The 26,088-nt window shown below is 35.4% G+C and overlaps 1 protein-coding gene across 1 annotated transcript; it reads left to right on the top strand.

Annotated features, from left to right (window-relative positions):
* Positions 1-6,751: 6,751 nt before the first annotated feature.
* Positions 6,752-25,867, top strand: LOC121321963 (secretin receptor-like). Its single transcript, XM_041261350.1, has 16 exons — positions 6,752-6,788; positions 7,050-7,469; positions 8,032-8,530; positions 8,763-8,871; positions 18,455-18,556; positions 19,285-19,417; positions 19,957-20,060; positions 20,318-20,415; positions 21,718-21,850; positions 22,653-22,806; positions 23,234-23,294; positions 23,405-23,474; positions 23,589-23,680; positions 23,980-24,118; positions 24,350-24,391; positions 25,583-25,867. Exons 1-16 carry the CDS (start codon positions 6,752-6,754, stop codon positions 25,754-25,756), a joined length of 2,367 nt encoding a protein of 788 aa, XP_041117284.1. The 3' UTR covers positions 25,757-25,867.
* The last annotated feature ends 221 nt before the right edge of the window (positions 25,868-26,088 follow it).

Here is a 26,088-nt window from a genome sequence, read left to right on the forward strand (position 1 = left end):
AAAGTAGTTTTTAAGTAACAGTGATAGTGATGGAAACTGTTACTTTTTATAATCTATATTTCTACTGCTAACAATTATAGCGATATATCTCTTCTGCAATTATTGAAAACATGATACATGCCATGTGATTAGCCTCTGGTGTTGACTCTCTCTGACACTGTAAAAGTCAGCAGAGAACAAAAGTTTTTGTAACCTTTGAACTGCGTTTTAAGTACGGGCCAGATATCGGCACCTAATCATATTAAAATTAATTTCAATCCAGCCTGTTATTTATTAACCTCTCAAAGCTGTAAACATGAGTGAAAACAGAGTTGTGGTAATTGATTGATTACAGCAACTTTCTCATGGGAACAGAAAAGAACAGATATTCAAATTCAAAGGCAGATGCAATGTTAAAGTTCAATTTTAATGAAAAGCTTACAGTATTTTCTTAAATAACACAATTAATATTTTCGGGGTTTCCTTGCAGTTTAGAAACTCAAAATTTTCACTCCATTGTTGTGATAATGTGGCATAGCATGTAGATATCACGCACAACCCTCATGTTATAGGAAGTGTGTGGCCAAAACATGGTACAAACTGAAAAGGGTGGGTAAATCGCTTTCTCACAATAAAAAGCCAAGCAAATCGACCAAACATAAAGGGTTTTTTTTTTTTTTTGTGTGGAAGCATGTCCAAAACTCACACCTTATGTTCACGAGGCTTCAGCAGTGAAGATTCTGCTTCTGTTCAAGCAACTTTCTAATATAACTGTGTAAGCACGCAAGGTGGACATTACATTTTTGTGCAGTATGGAATACAAAACACTTCTACTTTCATACTGCAACTTACATCTGTAGTATGCATGTGTGAAAGTTTTTGATAACTTTATGTAGCACATGTTCAGAAACATGGCTGTCTCTTGTGAAAAAGACAATATCTGATGAAAGTAGTACAGTGTATGACAACCTTCACTGATAAACCTTAAGACTTTCAATCACTGACTTCAATCAGAATGCTCCATTAGCAGGCAGTTCTACATGTTTTGTTATACATTAAATGTTTAGCTTAAGTTTCATCTTACATAGCATCTATCATTCACTGCCTCAAGTACAACTTTCAGCCCCCCAGAAGAAAATGAATCTTACCCTGCAGAGATGTGAGAAAAGGTAGGTTACTGTGAATCTTCTTGTGGGAGTCCGTCGTTTCTCTAACTTTCCTATAATCCCTCCAAAACGCGTAATACCTATGATAATCTCTTGTACTTCCACCAGAACTGTAACAAAGCTACCTTTTTTTTTCTTAAAGATCCAACGGAAATAAGTCTATATAAAACCCTGGCAGGAATTATGTTACTGATAGTATCCTGGAGGATTATTAAAAAGTATAAATCATATTATCACACATTTAACAATCTGATAAAAACAAAACAAAACAAACAAAAATAAAAGTGTTTATTTTGACCATCGATATCTCTAATCTTGAAATTAATGAAAGGTCTAAGAAAAACATTAATCAAATAACTTGACATGATGGAGAAGATCTAGTTATCTAAAACTAACCAACATTATTCTTGTTAGCGTCCTTCATCCTGATAATCAACGTTTAATTAAATTAAATATCTATACTACAATTCCAATTAAAGCACAGCATAATGACATCACTACTTTTGATTTTAAAGTGCATTTTGACCTAAAATATTTCTACTATGACAGTATAATTTAATCAACCAAAATATACAGCAAATACAATGCACTAAAAGAAAAAAGGGGACATAAATAAAACTGTAAAGCTTTAACTAAAATCTGAGGCATGTGCTATAACCCTGGATCACTTAAGGGCATTATATTGATGACTGAATCAAGGCAGCTGGCAGCCAGACTTATGCATGGATACACCAGACAGTTATTACTAAGTTATTTTCATTCTGTACATTGTAACAGCCTTCCAATAATTAGATGAACAGCAGTCATTAATATTAAGCAAGAATTATCTTGTCTAGAAAAACACAACTTATTGACACATATGACCTGAAGCAATGTAATGTTTTAATTCAAATTCCTTTTGAAACAGGCTGACTTTGAAATCGTGGTTTGTGTTTGTAATGCTCTTTCATATCGGGAGCTGGCCTTATAGAAAAATACAGCAAATATGGGTAGGGTCAGAAAACATGTATAACACATTAACAGTTCAACAACACATGCTTTTAACAACTGAACTACACATTTAATACTAAAAAATCAATATAAATTGTACTCCGAGAAAAACCTGTTGTTGGTCTTGCTGAACAGATAAAGGATTAGAAAGAAGTAGACTAGGGTTACCTTAGTGCAAGGCACGGAGATGATGTCCCAGTGAAGGTGCAGACATAAGGCTTTGAATTGAATTGTGAGATTACGAGCTGCATTGTTGTCTGTGCTGTTCCATACGCAAATGGGGTAAATGTACCATTTGCTGGTATGATTCCTAAGAAACATAAAACAGTGATTGATTTACCTTTTAACAGAATGATCAAAACAGCTCCTAAATATAGTGACTAGGAACTAATCTTTTAGGAAAAAAATATATATATATATATTGGGGGACATGTATCAAGATGGACCGACACAGACCAAATGGGCTACCTCAATTGAACAATAGGTAGATCATTTGGAGCTGCAATGACCCGGGTTGACTAAATGTCTTGACTTTATATTACTATTATACGATGGATAAAACCAACTATACATAAAGAAAAGGCTATAATTAACCAAATTTATTATACAACCAATACAAACAATTGTACACAATGAAATAGCCAGTAGCAAGCTATAATTCCATCTTCAGGGAGATCAAAAAGGATAACGCGGACCCTAAATACTCTCCTTCTCAGTATCTCCCTGTTTCTGGGTTATTCAGAAAGGTTAGGAGTCTGTACTCTCCGTTGTAAGAAATGCCCCTGAACATTCATGATATTACTAATTTCATGGAAATCATGTATTTGACTGCCTACTGTGAAAAATATGCATTTTATTTTCCTTATTGATTTCATACTTTTATCAAGTAGAAACAGTGCTACAGTAGCTGTACATGGTCCGGCTCAATGCCATGCATTTGGTTACTATGGCAACGGGGTCAAACAAATACCGGCTTCATGACTGTCGAATTCCTCATACTGTACAATGACATTTCTACATGCTACTAATGCGTGTATAAAGAGAAACACAAAAAATGTGGTTTTGTCATTTCAGGTTTGCAGTTAACGTTTCTCCCGTGTCTAACATTTTGGGAGTACAGGCAGCAAACTAGGCTACAAATTACACGGCCATTATAATTGATGTGCCAAGCTAAGTTTTAAATCACTCTTTGGGGATCTGGACTTTAAAAGAGATCTGATTTTGACAAGCAGCACTGGTCATTGTCATACAATGAAATGCTTCAGACTGCCTGTCTAAACAGCTACTGTAAGACTGAAAATATGGAGTACATCAGTTTGCTTAAATTAGCTCAGATGAAAAATTTAGTTTTGATTGTATTTTTTCCACTACATAATATACCATAAAACACCTAGAGCATAATGTGTAAAAGTTCTGGTTTGCATCAACCCTTGTTTACTGGGTTGGTAGGACTATATTTTTTATCTACAGCAGTGGCTCTTTCAAGCCATACTAATCCAGAGCTATGCTCTAAAACGTTCTTTAACTTTACTGCCATTATGTAATTGGTTAGATTCTGGACAGGTCAATCCAATGGACTGAAGACCTCACAAGTGAGTACCAAAAATAAAATCATTTTTCTAAACTGCTTTTAGATCCTCTTGTTTCATCATTATCTTGGTTTTATTATCTAGAGGATTGTAAATTGTTGAAAGACCATTCCATCAGGCAATACAATATATTATACACTCAATTCCCCAATCCTTCACTAAGGCAGATTATTAAAAACAAAAACAACAACAAAAAAAAAACAGTTTATTATTCTAGGCTGGCAAGCCACCAATTGTGCTTACAAACTTACAGTAATAAAATAAAATAATAAAAAAAAGATTTCTTGGCTTGACAACCTGATAGATATACATTCATCTTTACAGACGGTAGGCTTGCAATATGCTTTGCTTACAAACTAATAATTTAAGCTGAAGGATGAAGGATACATGCACAGTCTGTACTCAGATGTTCCATCTGTTACATCCATTTCACCTAATACTGTTTACTTAAATGACACAGTGCTTATGGCTTCGGTGTACAACAGGGAGCAGATGATCAAATTCTTCATTTATACCTGGAAAGATGCAGGACAGGTCAAAAAGTGAAACTGCCAGTCCAACACCCTACAATGGCTCATTTTCAGGTGACATGCTTTTTGATAAAACAACAACAAAAATAAAGAAACAAAAGAAATTGCTGGCAAATATGAACATATTGGCTCCTGAGCTATTTTTACTTCATTTTGAATTATATTTCAGCTAGTTAAAGTCATGCTCACACACAGAATGGGTTTTGTAATTTTTTAAATTTTGGGTTTGTAAGTGTAAGGAATCAAAACACTTCTTGACAGATGACATCCTTCATGTTGTATTGTCTACAGCTCTACGCATTAGACTGGGCTGTCAGAATGTTCCTAGCATAAGCAGCACAGTTTTTATCTTAACCATTGTATATCTGTTACCCGAAACACAAAAATTCAGCAAATGTGGATAAAGATATACCTTACCTGAAATGGTTCAATGGTAAAGGCTTTGTGAGGTTGAATACTGCTAATCTCAAACTCAAAGTCAATCAGACAGCTGCAGCTCAGCGGGATAACATGGGTCTTGCTGGAGGAGTAAAAATAAGAGTATGGTTTACTGTACAAGATGACAGAAAACTAAAATACAGCCAATTCTGGTATGGCTCAGAAAGAATAGGGCCAGGGTATCTAGAGTGTACAGCTCAAAAGCTTCCCTTTAGAACCTCTAGGCTTGCAATAGACAGCTTTGGCATTTTGACCATATTTGAAGATTTGCATTTTTTTTAGTACTTAGTAACTCGCTCATTTATTTCTCATGGATTGATTATAGAAGCTCTCTGGTAGTTTGAAAACATAGCATCAATCTTTCTATAGAAATCTACAATGTCAACTGAAACATTTTATGCTTGGGTTTTTAAGATTTACATGGCTTGGCACTAGTCAACTTCCTTATACAACCCCAAAACGTTGGGGCTCCAGGTGGTTAATGAAAGTAAGTTAGCAGACTTGGAAAGATTATTCCTTCTCTAAAAATATTTAGCACATACATTTAGAATAACTAATAACATTAAACTTTTTCATGAATATTGCTAAAGATGATGAATGTTAATTACATGTGTTACATGAAGACGCATGCTGGAAAGGTACAAATATATGGTTAACCTTGGTAAACTATAGCAAATGCATAGAGTACGCATAGTAAACACATGATAAAATGGGTTCTGTTTTGGTTGTGTTTACAGTAAGACTCCCAATGATGCAGAAAGAGACTATACATATTGTTTTCATTTCTGTTAATTACAAAGTGGCAAGGACCTCAGTGTTTTCAAAACAGAAGCTACCAGTTAGATACAGCTGCAGCTGACTACACTTTAACTAGACCTAAATGGAATTTGCACGCATTGTTAAACACTCATTACATTTTAATTACATGTTGCAAAGCAAATATCTATTAGGCTTTGCTATTTATTGGATTATTTTTACCCTTTGGAATCAGGGTTTTTTGTGCCTGTTAATCCCCTTGGCATAAAATAAATACATTAGAAAAATGAGATTTCACAATTTTATTAAGCTGCTGGCAGGCACATGGGCCATGTAAATAACAAGTATGTCATTTATCACGGCCATATAACCATGTATACACAGTTGCTAATACATGTCACATAAAGAATGAAAAGTGTAACATTGTTAATAAAACATTAAAGGGAAATTTTTTCCTTTCTTATGCCTATTATTTCACCATTTTTCTTTAGATTTTACATCACAGCTGTTTCCTTTCTGCGATCTAGTGTTGCTAATCCCTAAAGGCTCACCATCCAAAAAAAAGAGAGAAGAAAGAGAAGCAATCACAAATAGCAGTCCTAATGACTGGCAATTTTTTATGTGACAAAAAACATTTCACATGTATAAAGACAGCCAAAGGGATCAGCCACATAAATATGTGATATTTACAAAAGGTGCTAAGATTTACAAATTATCGGAGCTAATATGAACAAGAAATATTTGGAATTTCGAAATTATGACAGTTCGTTTAGAAAAAGAACAAATAACAGTTCTGAATATTTACATTAATGGATTACTTGGTTATTTATTTTTCTATGTAAGCGTTTTCCTATATCACTCATTTTCTACAAGACATATATTGACCTTATTACAAAAATCGAAGGCTTCAAGATACGAGTTAACCAAGAACAAATATAGATACAAATATCCAACAACAGAAGATATTTCTTCAAATACATTTAATGATGGGTTACTGAGTGGAGCATTTACAGCAGGCATTATTTTATATTACAGTTCTCCATCTCCACACTAACTAGTTATAGTATTAGAAAGCTTGCAACTTTCTCATATAAATTTATGCACTGAAAACATCTGAATTACTCCATCTGCTACATTTTGTCAGTAAACCTCCCTCATTCCAGTAGCAGCAATGACTCTTGCCTGATGGCCAATACACATAAATCTGTGCACTAAAACTGACAGTGTTTATCTGCAACACACGAAACCCAATATTGTCTTTTCTGGAACATATTTATCACATGCTGACATTGGAGATCATAAAATGTTACGCCAGGAGTCCTGTGCGAACCAGCAGCAGGGTATCAATCTCTGTCATAAAAACGTGTGTGCCTGCATAGCTTTGTAGTCTTCCTATGAGAAATAAAGCTTAGTCACCTGTTAACACATTACAATATCGTCCAAACTATATTGCAAAATAGTCAAAACAGGATGTGTCTCCTTTCAAAAAATGCATTAGATAATCAATACAAATATCAATAAATGTGTACATCTGTTATAAGAATAAATGTTGGGATTACTGTTACTACACTCTTCCACACAAATATAAAATGTAAAAACAGGGAAAGACAATAAATCAACTAAATTTGAGTGCTTATGGAGCGAGCCACCAGCTTCCTTCAAGTCCCTCGGAAGGCAGCGCCTGAACAACGTTCAATGTTCAGACCGGTGCAAGCTTTGGCCACCAACCCTTTCCGTTGTTCCTGGATTTTATGGAGGAGGTCAAGTTCTCCTAGCAGAGACCAGCCTCGGTGCTAAGCGTCTCCAAGAGCGCAGCTACCCTGGCCTCCTTGCAAGGTGCAGGAATGCTGGGACTGGACAGTTCCTGCCAGTGGATTCCACCATAGTGGCTCTGGTGCGAGCCCCACCCCAGTGGACGGCCTGTCCAAGGACCCTGCATGCCCTCATGCACAATGCAGACTCACTTGTTCGCACAACACCAACTGCAACACTGCACCTCAGACTCCTGGGTGCTCGCCACCGTACATACCGGTTACACACTGCAGTTTTGCACGGGACCTCCTCCCTTTCGAGGGGTATTGGTCACATCCATGAATGACCTTCTCCAGGTCTTGGCTCTCAGACAAAAAGTAGAAAAACTGCTTGTCAAAAAAACACATCCGTCTCGTAGAACATACCTCTCAAAGGGAGGGGTTCTACTCGAGCTACTTCTTGGTGCCAAAAAAGGACGCTGGTCTTTGCCCCATCCTAGACCTGAGACACCTCAACGGGTTCTTGAGGGAGAGGAGGTTACAGATGGTCACACATCGCCACATCCTCCAGTCTGTCCAGCCAGGTGACTGGTTTACAACATTGGACTTGAAGGATGTGCATTTTCATGTTCCTATCCATCCAGTGCACAGGAAATATCTACGCTTCGTCTTTCAGGGGAGCATCTTCGAGTTTTCTGTGCTGCCATTCGGCCTCTCCTTAGCCCCCAGCACATTTTTGAAGTGCATGGATACCATTCTAGCTCCCTTGCAGCTGCAAGGAATCAGGATGATGAATTACCTAGAGGACTGGTTGATCTGTTCCCAGTCCCAGGAAGGAGCAGTGGCCCACACAGTGATTGTGACACAGCATCTGTCGAGGCTGGGTCTCACCCTCAACGGTGCAAAAAGCCAACTAATTATGGTGGAAAGTATGGTCTACTTGGGTCTCTGGCTGGATTCCCTCATGATGCGAGCCTACCAGTCGGACAACAGAGTAGCTGCCATCCGCAACTGCCTGGCCCAGTTTCAACAAGGGTCCACAGTAAAATTGGTGTTGTGCCAAAAATTACCTGGTCTGATGGCCACAGCTTCAACAGCCACCTAACTGGGGTTACTCCACATGCTCCCGCTCCAGGTATGGCTCAATCCCTTTTGGCTACACCCCAAGTGCAACAGACACCGTTGGCTGACCATGTCTCGTCTATGCTGGGAAGCCCTACGCTGGTGGAGGAAACCCTTTCACCTAAGCGAAGGCATAAGAATGGGAGTGAATGTAATCGTCAAGTGATAAAGACAGATGTGTCCAACTTGGCGATTGGGGGGCAGTCTGGGTAGGCAGAGGAGTCTGAAGACCCTGGGCAGGCTGCTGGGCATCCCTGCACATAAATGTGCTGGAGCTGAGAGTGGTCCACCTCACACATCAACATTTCCTCCCTGTGCTCCAGGATAGACATGTCCTTGTCCTCATTGAAAACACGTCAGTAGTTGCATACGTGAACCAAGGGAGGGCTTTGGTCCCTGGGGTTACACCGCATAGCCTTTTGGCTGTTGGTCTGGGCACAGAGGCACTTCCTATCCCTCTGGGCTGTCCATCTCCCGGGAGTGGTGCACTGGGCAGCAACTGCACCTTCAGGTGGTGCAGCGCATTTGGGAACGCTTTGGGGAAGCCCAAGTAGATCTCTTTGCCACGGCAGAGACGACCCATAATTACGGTAGTAAACTTTTATAAGGGACAGACAATTATTTCTACACTTGTCCTTAAAAGACATAGAACTAAACACCCCAAAAAATAAATACATAAAAATGAAATTACATGGATTTTGTAACCTAGTGCAGTGGCATATCAATTACAAAGAGAAACTGGTTCCTCTATTTGTCTTCCGACATTACTTTTCCGATCTGTTGGACAAATTCAAATGTCGGTACAATCCTTTATGGAAATATAAATCAGGGAGGTAGATTAGGCTTTTCTGTCTTTCTCATCGAGGCAAGTCACCAAAACCACTCACATGCTTCACAATGCATGCATGCATTCATTCATTTATTTACTTTCATTTCAAATTACACACCATGTAAACAGATTCAAACAAAGAACAGAGCTCTTACACACTTTCTTTTTTTTATCATTGCAATCAGGATAAAATAAAATATTTGACTAATTTATGTTGCAATTCCAGTTTCTATTCCATGAAAGCAGGAACATTCTCACCTAACTTTCTGTATTCGTTTTATAATGGTTAAAACAGTAAACAAAGAAAAAAATTAAGATCAAGGACAATTATGACACCTGTTTCCTGCGTTACAAGTTACAAAGATTTACAGGAGGGTAAATTCTTATGTCGCAGAAGATAAATATCTGAACATGCTGTTTGCCTCACTGTGAGTGCGAGTCACTGATACAGCTTATCAGCACAGGAGAACACAGGATATAACTGATGACTACAACCAAGAAATAAAACATTTAAAGATGCAGCATTCCCTCAACCATGTTTAATGTTAAACTACAATCTAATGCCTTGGTAAACCTATAAACCTATAGTTGACAACAGGTTGACGATAGCAAATAGCTGACCTTCATGAAAGTCCAGGTTATTTATTTGAAAAGAAGCAAGGAACTTCAGAGATTTGTCAATCTGGTGGGAATACATGGCTCCCGTATATTGCAATATGCTTAATACTTTATCAATATACCTTATTTTAGACTTGCATGCTTGATGTCTTTTCAATATTTTCAACACAATTTACACCACACAAAATACATCATGTTGAGTTTTTATTTATTTATTTTTTGCAGTATCGTTGTTGTAAACAGCAATAATAAATCTAAAGGACACTGATTACTGTTAACATCTCCTAATCCCAAAGGAGGAAGCATCTTAAATTCTGATGCCATCTCCACAGTTTACACATTTTATAAAAATAAAAAAAAATCTTTATGGTCTGCTGTTTACAGATAATAACCGGCTGAGTGTTTATTCACCAACTGTTTGTGAGCTATCCCTTATCTTGTTTATTAGCAAGATTGTCTTTTTATAAACTTGTATCACGTATACCTTGACACGTACAAACTGACAGCAAACTGAGTTCTGAATCTTGATTTATTTATTTTTTGATTAAGAGGTGCACAAAAATATTGTCTTCTGCCATCAGAGATATTCAACCATACAGTACATGCTGTATTCACTTTTTGAATAGCTGTCTTTATGATGATTTGTATGGTTTAGAATAAAACAATAATGTCAAGACAAATATATAATAACTAGATAACAGTCTCTCAAGTGGATAAACTGATTTTATTAAAGTCTGAGACAGCTGAGGGAGACTTATCTCCAAGTACAATGAAGGCAGAAGAATGTGCCTGAACATATTACTAGGAGATAGTAGGTGTTTACTATTATCTAAGTGTGATTAGGTGTAAAAAAATAAATACAATTTTCACTGACTTGGTGTGCATCAATCAGGCTGGATATTACAGTAACTTATTTAGTAAATATATTATATGTAACTATGTAGGAATGGGTTTTAAGGTTGACTTTAGACAATGAAATAGAAATAATATTTAAACTAACTAAAAGAAAATATTGATTGGGTCAACATCCCAATATCCTATCGTTTGGAAAATCAATTTAAACACTGCCAGTTACTAGCAAATGCTACTGTGTGTTTAATGTTAATATTTTACCTCTGCCCGAGGGGAACCCTGGAGACGTTAATGTGTGAAGGGAAGTCCAAATCGTTTATCACTGGATATGCATGTATAGGAATGAGAAGGGTATCATCCTAGAAAACATAGCACATTTTCTCTCATTGAACAGAAATAAAAACATGCTTGACATCACATTTAAATCAACATTAGGTTTTCAGCATGAATCAAGTTTGTAATGCAAACTTGCTGTGTTCAGGTTCAGTAGCAAGGCAAATTCCACTCATACTCGCAAAGTAAATATTTTTTAGCCATTGCATTCTTTTCAAAGAAAAAAAAAAACAATGATAAACCTACTTCATAAACAAATTTGACACAATTACAACACGAACACCCCTTTTAATGTTCACTTTCTTTAACCAAGGATGAGAGAGTACGTAACTAGAACTAATCGAAAAAGTTCTCAACATCACTGTAGAGAGTTTATCTGATATCATCCACAAGTCTGAACACATTCATACAATATTTAATTAAACATTGCCTAATGCTGCTTGCATTATAATTAAAAGCAACTATAAATAACTGCTCGCCATTCATCAAAAGTGTCGCCATTCATCAGGGCAAAATTGGACTGTAACTGCGTAAGAAAGCCCAGGGACCAATCGATACATTAATGTACTGCACCACTTACACCCCCCTAAAGGCTTTTATTAATCAGTTGAAAATATAGATCACAATATACACCTGTATTATTTTGCCTGAGGTATAAAAATATAATTTCATACTTGTTTCCAAAAGGTGATTTGGTACTTCTTTTCCTTTCCTGAATTCTTCCACCAGCTGGCCCAGTGGGAGAGGTGTTTTTTTTTTCTTAAAGGTCTTACTAAATTGTAGATCTGGTTGAACCACCTCCATGTTTCCACAGCTATTTTAGCAGCTCAACAAAGCAGGCTTTCAGAACCTTTGTGCTAATTTAAAAAAATAAAAAATAAAATAAAATAATAATAAAAAAAAATATTATTTATATATACAGCCTTAAGAATATATATGCTAACTAAAGACATAGCAAGTTTTTGGAGAAACACTCCGTGGGATCCCCACATGGTGATGCAAGAAACATTAGGTTAATAATTTGGATCTTTCTTGTAGCCTAATACAGTGAAACAATACAGAAGTACACAGGGTCTGGATCGTTACTTAAAAAAAATATATAGCATACTTCAGCAAAGACTTTCATCAACATTATCAGTAGCATGATTAAACCATGGAACACAATCCAAACCAATAGGTTAGTTGCAATGTTACAGATAAGAATTAAAATAATGCCATTCTGTGGCTATGTTAAACATCTTACAAAATAAGCATTGTATACACACATACAGTGTACACTCATAATCCAAATTCTTAATGAATTAATTTCAAATATCCAGATAGATAATTGTAGTTACCAATCTAAATATACAATATCTATGTTTAAATACTTAAACTTGTTTGGGACAATTGTCAAGTGACCTTACACTTGACCTCACATGACTTCTGTAAAGGGAAATTGTACTGCATATAAGAATACCAAAAACATGTTGATTACAGGAAGAAATTAAGGTATAAATCAAATGTAAGATTCTTATACAGCTTTAAAATGGGTTATGTCCCTATTTAAAGCTAAAATGAGATCAGGTTCTATAATAGGTTAAATAAAGTCCTCAGCTTGTTTGCCTTACTTTGAGATAGTCTTTTCTTCCTAGGTCATTTTAACTCAACAGTCAAAGCATGTCAGTCAAATGGGGAAACTGGTTAATGTCAGGAGAGAAGGCATTGAAAGGGTTTGCGAATACAAGTGCACAACAGTTAAAATACTAATAATTATTTTGAGCGCTAAAACAAAATATACCAACAATATGCAATGCGTGCTACTTAGATGTAACACTACTTCCTACAGAAGAGTTATAATTACGTCTACAGACTTTGCGGAGGTGTGGTAAAGCACAATAAAACCGTGGCAAATTCACAGTACACGAAGTAGGGCTATGGTACATTTTAAAACGCGAATTTTAACACTATTTAAATGTTAACGAACTTCAATTGTGTGTACTTCACCAATACACTTGTTTCAATTTAAAGATGGTTATATGCCATGTACATACATATCATACACGTTTGTTATGACAAAAAAAAACACAACCCCCCCCCCCCCCCCCCCCCCACCCCCCCCCCCCCCCCCCCCCCCCCCCCCCCCCCCCCCCCCCCCCCCCACAACAATATAGTAACCCATTCCAAATACATATGATATCGGTTTAAGATATAATAAATATTTTGAAAAATATTTCCCTACAGAAGCAGCAGTAAAATGTGGCATTTCCTGAATTGTAAACACTGTGCCTCTTCCAGAACTTCCTCCAAACATTCTCGTCGCCATGGTAATAGTAGTTACCAACTTCCTATCTGGGACGTAAACTGGGTGGAGCTTTTCATTAACCAGACCTGTGCTGCACGAACAGTAAGTTTCTAGCAGGTGGTATTATGTTTGTTACTGTGGCAATAATCTGTTATTTATGAACGTTATAATAGTGCAAAGCGGCCACTGAATATGCGGCATAATGTGTGGTTTTGACAAACTCGATGTCAGTGGACAGGGCATGGACTCGTACGTAGGTGAAGTTGTTGAGATAAGCAGGTATGTCACTGTAAAAAAGTATCCCCATTTACTGTTGTAGTATTTCTACCTCAGTGTGTGAAAAGTACAGACGCTGATCTGTCCAGCAGGCTGAAGTTGTATTAATATTGGACACGAATCACAACTGTCAGACACTTGGTAATACAGTAATATAATTGCGCCAGCTTCAAATCTTACTGAAAAATAAAAAAATAAAAAAAAAATGTCAAGGGAATTCTTTATAATTTACAAGGTGTACTCTTTGCACCTTGCTAAATAAAAGAAGAAAAAAAAAACTGCCTGGGTACACTTAACCCTTTAGCCTCTGGGTGACATTTCATTGCATTTCAAGTGTCTGTAAATATTCTAAGATAGCTCTAATTAATTTACAGATATCTGAAAATCAATTACATGCCCTGAAATGATTTGCAGATAACTTATTTAAGGCATTTTAAAGATACAGTTTGAGATATCTAAAAATCAATTTAAAATATCGAAAGCTCGAATTAATTTGTACATATCAAAATGTGTGCATAGTGACAAATTAACATTAAGGCATATCTTAAAACTTCATTTTTTTTAATGTTCCACAGAGGCGTCCCCTTTAGAGTTATCAAGCTTTAACTGACTTGTGTATAGTACATAACAAGCAGAAGATGTTTGTGGTATGACGGTGCCATCTACTTTTTTCCACATGTGATTTGTTTATTTTTTTCAGATATCTTAAATACATTTCAAGATATCTTAAAATAACTTCCTGTCCATTTAGAGATATCTTAAAATGACTTCCTGTCCATTTAGAGATATCTTAAAATGACTTCCTGTTTATTTAGAAATGTCTTAAATACACTTTAAAACATCTTAAGACAGAGCTTTTTCTCAGGAAGTCATTTTCAGAGATCTGAAAATAACGCCTTGGATAAAGGTCACTGCCAAATTAATACATACATCTTCAGACTGTGTTTCACTTAATTTTCACTGGACACACTCTGCTTGGCTAGTTACTATAAACAAAACTACACATTCATAAGTGTGACTTATTTAAAAAACAAGGACTACAGTAGAAACATAAGAACATAAGAAAGTTTACAAATGAGAGGAGGCCATTTGGTCCAGTTATTTTCAGTTCTGTAATATAATATTTTCAGGTGACCTTGATATTTAAGTCAAACCATATTTGCCTCCAAAAACACAAAGAAAATCAATAGGGCTTTTTAAAAAATAAAATACATTATATACTGAAACTTTTTTTGTTGTATTAATGCATACATTTACTAAGTGAGATGTATTGCTATATATTTAAACATAAATAGACGAGAGGCGATTATAATTCAGTAGATTTACATTTGCTTCAGTATCATATCACTATATCCATTATCTATATGCATAATTTATATACAATTTTAATGTAAAACAGACCGGATTTAGGGTTACATATCTGCGGTCAGGAATGCAGTGCTATAATTTAAAGCTACACCCTTATAAATGAAAGACACAAGAGGCATAAAATATGCTTTAATAGTTTCCTTTGCATATATTGTGTGTGCTGCTTGAGTTTGATCGAATGTTAAACAGAATATGTAAATCAGCATGCATTGTGCTTGGATTCTTCTACTAGAGGAAATTGAATACACTATTTAAGAACATAAGAACATAAGAAAGTTTACAAACGAGAGGAGGCCATTTGGCCCATCTTGCTCATTTGGTTATTAGTCGCTTATTGATCCCAGAATCTCATCAAGCAGTTGAAGGAACATACAGTGTCAGTTTCCACAACATTACTGGGGCGTTGGTTCCATAGCCACAATTTTCTGTGTAAAAAAGTGCCTCCTATTTTCTGTTCTGAATGCCCCTTTATCTAATCTCCATTTATGACCCCTGGTCCTTGTTTCTTTTTTCAGGTCGAAAAAGACCCCTGGGTTGATATTGTCAGTACTTTTTAGAATTTTTAATGCTTGAATCAGATCAACGCATAGTCTTCTTTGTTCAAGACTGAATAGATTAAATTATTTTAGCCTTTCTGCATATGACATGCTTTTTAAACCAGGTATAATTCTGGTCACTGTTCTTAGCACTCTTTCTAAAACAGCAATGTGCTTTTTGTAGCGAGCTGACCAAAACTGAAAAAAGTATTCTAGATGAGGTCTTACTAATGCATTGTAAAGTTTTAACATTACGCCCCTTGATTTAAATTCAACACTATTCACTATATATCCAAGCATTTTGTTGGCCTTTTTTATAGCTTCCCTACACTGTCTAGATGAAGACATTTCTGAGTCAACATAAACTCCTTGACCTTTTTTTTTTTTTTTTTTTAAATAGATTCTTCAATTTCATTATCTCCCATATGGTATTTATAATGCACATTTTTATTGCCTGCATGCAGTGCCTTACACTTTTCTATTATTAAATGTCATTTGCCATGTGTCTGTCCAGTTCTGAATGCTGTCTAGATCATTTTGAATGACCTTTGCTGCTGCAACGGTGTTTGCCACTCCTATTTTTGTGTTGTCTGCAAATTTAACAGGTTTGCTTACTATACCAGAATCTAAGTTATTAATGTAGATTAGGAAGAGCAGAGGACCTAATACTGATCCCTGTTGTACTCCACTGGTTACCTCGCTCCATTTTGAGGCTTCTCATCTAATCAGTACTTACTGTTTTCTACATGTTAACCACTCCCCAATCCATGTGCATGCATTTCCTGGAGTCCCTACATGGTCAGTTTGAGAATTAATCTTTTATGCTGGACTTTGTCAAAAGCTTTCTGGAAATCTATGTAAACCATGTCATATGCTTTCCATTGTCCATGTTGCATCAAAAAAAAAAAAAAAAAAATCAAGTAAGTTAGTTAGACTCATGTTAAACTCATTCAAGTGTTACATTTTGTATACATTAGCACTAGGCATCAGGTGTATTATTTAGAAGTGATTATGATAAGGCATTGTTAGACATAAAAAATTGACAAATGATCATGAATAACTTTGAATAAAATTAGTGATTCCAGATAACATCCCCGCCTAGTGGGCGTGGTTCCCGTTCAGCTGTTAAAAATAAATAAATAAAAAAATCACTGAAAACCTCTTTTCACCAAAGCTAGGCAAGAGCACGAAAGTAGCGACACGGTGATTTTACATAAGTGACGGGACTTTAAATGACAGTTTATTCAGATTCTTAACTTAAATTCAATGTTCAGTTGCACCGTTCAAACAGCCTAATAAACGGGTACTATACGTCAGTACATAACGATTTCTTTTAAAGAGCCGAGTGAAGCTTTGGTTACTAACATGTCAAAAGGGCTTTGGATTTAAATGGATCGAATAATATTAGATTTGACTAAACTGTCTGGAAGCCAGAGATGAAATGCACAGAGGGAACTAGTACCTGACCATCCAAAAACGCGCACCAACCGTGTCAAACACACAGGATCATTTTCTTCTGGATTTGAAAAAGACTAAATATGGTTCAAATGGATGATTCTAACCACCGTTCACTTTTTTAAAGAGTATCTTCAAAATGTGGGTCTTTGTTTTTCTGGTTTCCTTGGAATTTTTCATACCGGTAAGTAAACAGTTAGCCTTTTAAAAGACACGCATGTTGTGACTGGAATCAAGCCACTGTAAATGTTGTTCAATTGTACCAACAGAAGTATGTTACAAAAGCAAACATTTTATACAGCACACTATAAAGTGTACTGCATTATACGATGAGAAAACATAGTGTTGTAAAGCATGGCGAAAGCATGGCTATGATAAACTGCAAACAGCTGTGTGTGCACCATAAAAAATAATGTTTACGAATTGAAAATATCAATATGGAACAGCACCTTGGTGTTGTAGTGCAATGTTACAGAATATACTGTCTACATATGGAGACACACGATGCCCCAAAGCCGTATTTAAAGTGCAGTTCAAAAACCCTTGGGTACCTACAACAGTACACCATAATATATCACGGGGTAGCCTACAGTTGTACACCAGCACTCAAATATGATCAAACTATACAATATAAACAAATTAATACACAGTATAATGGTCAATAGATTAATTTCCAAATTAGTTAATCACGGATTATGTTTCTTCGGAATGTACATGTAAATTACTCAAACAGGGTAATTCTGTTACTTGTCTGTATTGTTGTCCAATGCATATCACACCTTGAACTGAGTCGAACAAAGTACAAATCACATTTCTGCACTCTAACTCAAGTACTGTTCACGACGTGCTGCATTAGTAACACTCAAGGACAGTAGTTTTTTTTTTTAATTATTTTTTTAATTTTAGAAAACAAACAAATAACAAATAAACAAATAATAATAATATACAAAATTACAGTTGTTTATAGTGAATTTGTAAATCACTGTTTTAAGAGTCATAACATTTTAAACTTCCAAATTGAACTTTTATTATTATTATTATTATTATTATTATTTATTATTATTTATTGTTATTATTATTATTATTATTCTATGTGGTATGAGCAGGCTTCAATTCATCAATGGCTTAATTCCAGTTGCGATTTCTATAGATGTACTTTGTATTAAATTAGTATATATAGGGGTTATCCACCACAGGAATACACCGCCTTAAAGTCATTACATTCTTCTGAAGTATGTAGAATATTATGTATTTTTCAGGGTTTTTTTTTTGTTGTTTTTTTTTTGTTTAATAAGCGATGTAAAAAAAAAAAAAAAAATGATGCTAAATAAGACAAATTGTAATAGGGACACCATATATATACACAAACACACACTTTTATGTGTTTGCAGCGTGCCCAAACATATAGGTTTAAAATAAATAAGATATTTTAACAAAAACATAAAATCCTCAGTTTATTTGTTCAGTCGTTTCCCATATTTAGAGCCTACCTAAGGTTTGCTTAGCAGGTGTTTTCAAACATATGACCCCCATGTTATTACAGTTTATTGAAACACTACACACATGTTGTCGATGTTTTAAGGTCAAAGCAATTCCACCAGAGTGTGAGCTGCATACTATTCTCATACGGGAAGAGGAGCACTGCAATGAACTTTTGTCCCAGGAGAAGCAGAACTTATCTGAAGTCGGATTGCCCCGGACAGGTGAGACTGAAGAAGCTGCCCTGTATCTCTTCTGCGTATTGATCCTGCTGGATTATTCCCCTAGGAGCAATGTATTGACACATATTGTAGCATCATCAAATGCATGGACAGGGAAACGTTGGAACAGGTAAACATTGTAATTTCAACAGCTGTTTAAAAACTATTAATATGATTGTGTAGAAATAAAACACTAGCTCCACCCAGTGGTATTTCTTATAATAAATTAAATCTTTTATTCTATGTCAGTATCTTAAAGACTGAGGTAGCCCTTCAATGTGCTGACTTGTAAAATAAAATGAAGCACCCATGCCATAAAAATCATGAGTGGCCACACTTGTGAACAGAGGCATTCTTGACAAAAGTTAACAGAAATGGAATGATGAAAATGCACTAAAGAACTGTTGTGTAAAATACTTGGCAAGTTAACTGGAATAAGAACTACGAATTAAAATAGAGACCACAAGCTAAAGATCCTTATCTCTGTTTTTAAATAATAGAGGAGATAGAGACAGTTATGGTAGGGTGTTTTTTGAACCAGTGTTGTAGTTACCTCTGTTCTGTTGCTATGCACACTTCACGTGTTTATAGCATTTGAAGGTCATTAATACTGTATTAACAAGAGCTTAAACCACGCCAGTGATAGTTCAGATATTTACAACATAAGTGTGTCTCAAAAAAATAAATAAATATGAAGGTTGTGTTTTTTGAGGTACATTATTTTATTTTTTTCATAGAATGCCAAGGAATGTGGGATAACCTGAGCTGCTGGCCTTCCTCTGCCATTGGAAAGACTGTTGCAGTGGCGTGCCCCAAGTTCCTCTTTGTGCTCACTGGAAAAGAAGGTAATAAATGGAATAGGACAGAAGACAGTGATAACAGCGATACAGTACCTTCACAACCTTTGACAGACTTTCCAGTCTGTGTCCTTTGGCGTACCAATGTAATGGGCAATGTTGTGTGATACACTACCATTACAGATTCTGTACTGTACCCTGTTGGTGAGAGGACATGAGGTTAAAAGCTCTAAAACTGCAAATGCAAGTTTAAAGTGTTAGTGAACAGGTTGTAGGGTTTACTTCAAAACACACCTGTAACCTTTAAATAGGGATACATTAAAGACCTTAATAGAAACGTTCGTCATTTTCATTTAGTTTCGCAACAACATTTTCACAATGAACGCTGCGTAGAAATCCTCTGACTGGCTTAGTAGATATTCGGTGTATATACAAACCAGTATCTCACACCCACATATTTCCTCCAAGGGTGTTCAACATGATGACAGTCAATATATTGTGCTAAACTCTAGAGTACTATTTAGAAACGTTTATTTCAAGCAGGTTATCCACAGTTTTATTAACCTCTTTGTCATTTTCTATGACAGGTTTTGTTTATAGAAACTGCACCGCTGATGGCTGGTCTAATTCATTTCCCCGACATGACGTCGCCTGTGGATTTGATACTAACGACACAATTGAAGATGACAAAGTATGAGGATTTCAGTTGCAACATTGCTGTCTTTATCTTCCTGTACCCTTATTTATGTATGCTGAAAATGTTCAGGCTATATAACCACTCATTGTTTAAGTGCTCTTATTTTCTTAATAGTTTTTAACATTTTACTTTTGCTTAAATGAGCACTGTAAAGTTTACTGCACAGTTCTTAGGATTCATCAAAATATAAGCAATGCACAGATGTGTGATAGCATCATTCCAGTAATTACTCTGCTCTTCCTTATCCACAGAACGCATACTACATGAATGTGAAGACCATGTACACTGTGGGGTATGGCACATCTCTTGTGTCTCTGAGCATCGCAATAGTGATTCTTTGTTCCTTCAGGTGAGGAATTGTTTATTTTATCCTCTGTAATAGAATAAAGTGAGAATAATAAATATAATATTGTGTATCATAATGAGATTCTATCAAGGGGATCTGCAGGGAAATAATAATAATAATAATAATAATAATAATAATAATAATAATAATAATAATAATAATAATAATAATAATAATAAAAACATCCATAACTATTAAACACTAAATTGTGCTAATTTTCAAAGAAACGTAATCAATTAAAAAAAAAAGTATTTAAAAAAACAAAAACAAAAAAACACACACATTTACGGAAGTGTCCTAGTGCCAATTAAAAAAATAAAAATAAAAAAAACACCTCCTATGTAGGACTTTATAGAAAAAAGGAGTTAAAAAGGCCTACATAGGAGATATTTTTCTTTTTTCTTATTTGACACGAGGACCCTTCCGTCCATATTTGATATATTCCCCTCAGATGAAAGTCTATTTATTGTTTTACTGTATGTCAAATATTATCTTTACTGTGAAGTGTGGCATGGTTGCAGTTAATTGTGTCAGACAGTGATTGACGTAGTAATGGTTTGCAAATAATCAGTCTGCTACATGATGGGTATCAGTTCTTGATAGTATCAATGCACTTTACTCACGTAAGAACAGCATATCGTGCATTTTATGAAAGTTTAAACAGGGATAATGCTTCCCTCTGCAAGCTGATGTTTGCTGATTTTACATTCACTAACTCAGTGTTTGCAGTTGCAGAGGGGGTAGAAACTAATAAACCATCTCGCTTCAGACATGCAAGTTTACCAATTCAAAATGACACGGTGGCATATTGGTTAGCGCTGCTGCCTCACAGCGCCAGGGTCCTTGGTTTGAGGCTGGCCTAGGGGTCTGTCTGTGTGGAGTTTGCATATTCTTCCTGTGTCTACGTGGGTTTTCTCAGGGTACTCTGGTTTCCTCCCACAGTCTGAAGACATGCTGGTTAGGTTGATTGGTCACTCTAAATGCCCTCGGTGTGAGTGTGTGTGTGTGTGGTGCCCTGCGATGGACTGGCGTCCCTTCCAGGGTGTAGCTCTGCCTTGCGCCCTGGGTTAGGCTCCGGCTCACCGTGACCTGGTAAAGGATTAAGCGGTTATTGATAATGGATGGGTGAATTGGAAGTTCTTCAGCAGAACAAAACAATGTAGGCAGTGAAGTTGTTTCTAATAAATTTTAAAATCTGGTTAACACAGTTAATTGCAGGTTTGGTGCAGGTAAAATCGAATTGTAAGTCAAATAATGTTGTTTTAAAGGAAAAAAAAAAGATTTTTCTTGTGTCTTTTCAAACAGGAAACTTCACTGTACAAGGAATTACATCCATATCCAGCTGTTTTTGTCTTTCATTCTTCGGGCTGTTTCAGTCTTCGTCAAAGATACAGTGCTGTTTTCTACTGAATACATTTATCATTGCAATGCATACTCGGTAACTATTTAAAAAAAAAAAAATAAAAAAAATATATCTATATATATATATATATATATATATATATATATATATATATATATATATATATATATATATATATATATATATATATATATAATGTCTCTCTCTCTCTCTCTCTCTCTCTCTCTCTCTCTCTCTCTCTCTCTCTCTCTCTCTATATATATATATATATATATATATATATATATATATATATATATATATATATATATATAATGTGTGATTTTCAGTCTTGTTAAAGACTAAACTAAACTGTGACTAAAGGGAAGAATAACAATGCAGGAATATTGTCTGTCATAGGGCACAATATAATGTAATCCGACTCTTGTAATGCATTGCGTGGCTATGTACCGTGAACACGCTTAAACTTGACATTCTAAAAACCAGTACATCCTGTGTTTTATTATTCTGTAATAGTACTTGAGGATAATGGAGTCCTAGCAGTACTGCTTCTGCTTCTCAGACATTATCCTTCTCGTAAAATGATATTATGAATTTAAAAAGTGAACAGTAAGATTCTGTCATCATAGTTATGTATGTATTTATGTATTTGCTTATATATGTCATTTATGTATATATATATATATATATATATATATATATATATATATATATATATATATATATATATAGCATATCATGGTACCACTGCTGACGATACACCAAACATTGTATAATTTTATTCAAAGAAACAATTTTGATCACGTAAGAGTAGATGCATTCTCGACAACATTTATGTGTATACAGTACTGTTTTTTTTTTTTGTTGTTTTCTGCAGGCGGGGTGTAAATTTGTCATGATTTTCTTTCAATACTGCATCATGGCCAACTACAGCTGGCTGTTGGTAGAAGGACTTTATTTACACACACTACTGATTGTATCTTTCTTCTCAGAGAAGAAATATTTTTGGTGTTACATAGCTCTTGGCTGGGGTAGGTTTTTTATTTTTATTATTTTATTTTTTAAATAGTTTTGTAAGATTATAAAAGTGAGATTGCCACAAGATATGCATTTCTAAAATGTGTTTTTGTTTGAACTGAATTGATTTAATTTCTGAAGTATTTCTATGTCAACTATTATTCAATTATGATACCAACTGTTATATGGTACGGCAACTATTATTCAATTCTGACAACACTTCTGCATTGCGAATGCATCAAAAAAAAAAAAAAAAGTATAAATCCAGTCAGTGTCCCAATATTGATGCTGTTGTGTGGCATACCGTACAATATTATCCTTCAGGCCCAGAGAATTCACTGCTTTATATACAGTTTACTTCATGTTTCTGAAGAATTAGGGCAAATTACAGAATATCGTCATTTCAGTCTATTGAATTCTGCTATTTTATTCATATTGTAGGTTCCCCCTTGGTGTTTATTACAGCCTGGTCAATTGCAAGACATTTACACGAAGACATAGGGTAAGACAGTATTCTAGTAAAACCTTTTTTTTTTTTTGTCTTAACATACGTTTAGTTAAAAATCAAATAAAAGCAACCATTGTATTTAAAATGTCGCTTTTGTATTGTAGATGCTGGGATACCAACAGTAATGGTGGGATCTGGTGGATAATTAGAGGTCCTGTAATTATATCAATTTTTGTAAGTAAAAGTAAAAAACTCACATTTTATTTTGTTATATACAGTAAAACTAATGAATGTTGACTAGTCAAGGTATTATTTTATCCTCATCCTTTAATATGCTGTCTTTTACAGATCAATGTTCTATTCTTTGTCAGTATCATACGAATACTGGTTAGCAAGTTGAAGACTCCAGATGCACGAGGAAAGGAATTCAACCATTACAAGTGAGTCTGCGTTTGTTTATTGTTGATTTTATACTTCCTAGATTTAATATCATTCTGAAAAAGCCTGGTATTCAAAAGTAAAAATGAGAAAAGAGTAATTCTTACACCCACCATATAAATACAGCTTGTAAATTCCAAACGATGCCACTGCACTCAATCATTCTGTTTAAAAAAAAAAAAAAAAAAAAAAAAAAAAGAAAAAAAAGAGTATAATGTTGCTTTAAAGAGACTCTCTACTCAGGGCAGTGTGATGTAGAATAATATGCTGACTGATGATATCACTTGTATTTCTTTTCTAGGAGGCTTGCAAAATCTACCCTTTTGTTAATTCCACTCTTCGGAGTGCACTATATCTTGTTTGCATTTTTCCCTGAAGATGTGACCACTTTAACCGTGGAAATCCGGATATTTTTTGAACTTGCGCTGGGATCGTTTCAGGTAAATACTATTATACCTTTATGTAAAGCTGTCAGAATGTGAAGGCCGCGTGATTTTGAAAGCACTGGCTTAAGCACACCATCTGTTAACAGTGACAGGTACATCAGAATCTCATTTATAAGCAGTGACTGGAATTAAATGCAGTGTGTCGGCTACCCTTACCAATTTCATTAACACATATGTTTGATAGGATATGTGTTTAAACTTGTCTGCTATCTCTTTCTTAAACAGGGATTTGTGGTTGCAGTTCTTTACTGCTTTCTAAATAGCGAGGTAAGTGTTATTCTATAATACAAGATGCATTTTAAACGTTGTCCACATGATTTATGCTAGATATTGCTCAATTTGTGTTTATGGTTTTTGTAAAGGGAGAATAGAATTTCACAAAACTTCAATAAAGGTGTATGCAGTTTTGACAAAAGCACCACCTGTTGATGAATATTGCAGGGTCAGTAAATCACCCATGGAATGAGAAACAGGCAGGATTAATATACAGCAGAGTAAAAGGGTCATTTCCGTTACTAAAAGCGTGAGTTAAAGTTACACAAAGAAAGCTCTGTATTTCCAGATTATATCTTTTGTCATTGATCCATTCTGTATTTGAAATGGATTCACTCATACAATACATATATGGGCTAAGACCCAATAATGATGTTTTTCATTTTTAAAAATTCTGTTATGTTAGGTTAGTGTGAAGTTTTAGTATACAAATTAATTTCATAATGTGGTAATTCATTTGTAATTACATAATACAATCTGTGAAAGAATTACCATCATCTATAGTTGAATATTGTTTCTTTAGACACAATAGCTGTGCATACATCCATTTATCACATGTGTCATAATTAAACTGAATAAATGTGTTGTGTGTGTAATTCTTAGGATCACTCACCTGCTCTTCATCTCTCCCTTGCCATTTAAAAAGCCTTATTGTTATTCATCATTGTTCTGTACAAAAGAAGTACAGGATTCATTATGCTTTCTGTATGCATGTCAGAGTAGGTCTTTGTATACATATATACAGCTCATACATATATTATATATTATAAGTAGATATATATATATATATATATATATATATATATATATATATATATATATATATACACACACACACACACACACACACACACACACACACACACACACACACACACACACACTGTATAGGGACTGCCCAGCACATGTTTTTTTAGCCAGCAGCTAGCAAGGAGGTATAACAGCAGAAGGTGCATACAGTGATCTTTCACACGCGAATATGGTATATAAACAGGGGCTAGAGCTTGCTTGTGATTGGTGTTGTTTCTCTCACAACCACAACATTAGAAAAATCAGAGTAGGTGTTGCTTTTAGTTAACATGGATTTAGAAGTAGGTTTGGCAAATTAAAAACCCAAACCAAAATGGGGGGTAAAAGTTTAAAATCTAAAACAAACTATAATACACTGATGGGATTCTTTTTTAGGCGCAATGCGAAATTAAGCGAAAGTGGAGACGATGGAAGCTGAAGAAACGTTTTAATGGAGAGTCGAGACACAGTCACATCTCCACCAGCACTGTGGGCAACGGGTCCACCAAAGTGTCACTGCTCACTCGAGAACAGAGACAACTCAGTCTGTGTGCTTCCACTGGGGTATGAAATTACACAGGCTACACAAGGAAAGAACTCCGCTGCAGCAGTATCCACGGATTCTGAAGAGCCATGACTTTGAATGTGATGAGTCACGATCACTGTGGGAGAAAGTGAGCACTTACATGGCACTAAAGCAACTAACTCTCAGCTAAGGTTGGCAGATGTTAATCAGCTCTTTCTTAAAAACTAATGAATGTTACTTCTGGTATGCCAGGACTAAGACATAATACTCCCCTCCTTATACAAAGCATCTTGGCTGCTGTTTATAAAAGGTTTACTGCTGAGTGCAAGTACATATTGTGACAAAAGAATAAACGTTGGGTCCAAAGAGCTACATT

The sequence above is a fragment of the Polyodon spathula genome, chromosome 10 (assembly GCF_017654505.1).
Source record: "Polyodon spathula isolate WHYD16114869_AA chromosome 10, ASM1765450v1, whole genome shotgun sequence".
In the NCBI taxonomy this organism is placed as follows: Eukaryota; Metazoa; Chordata; class Actinopteri; order Acipenseriformes; family Polyodontidae; genus Polyodon; species Polyodon spathula.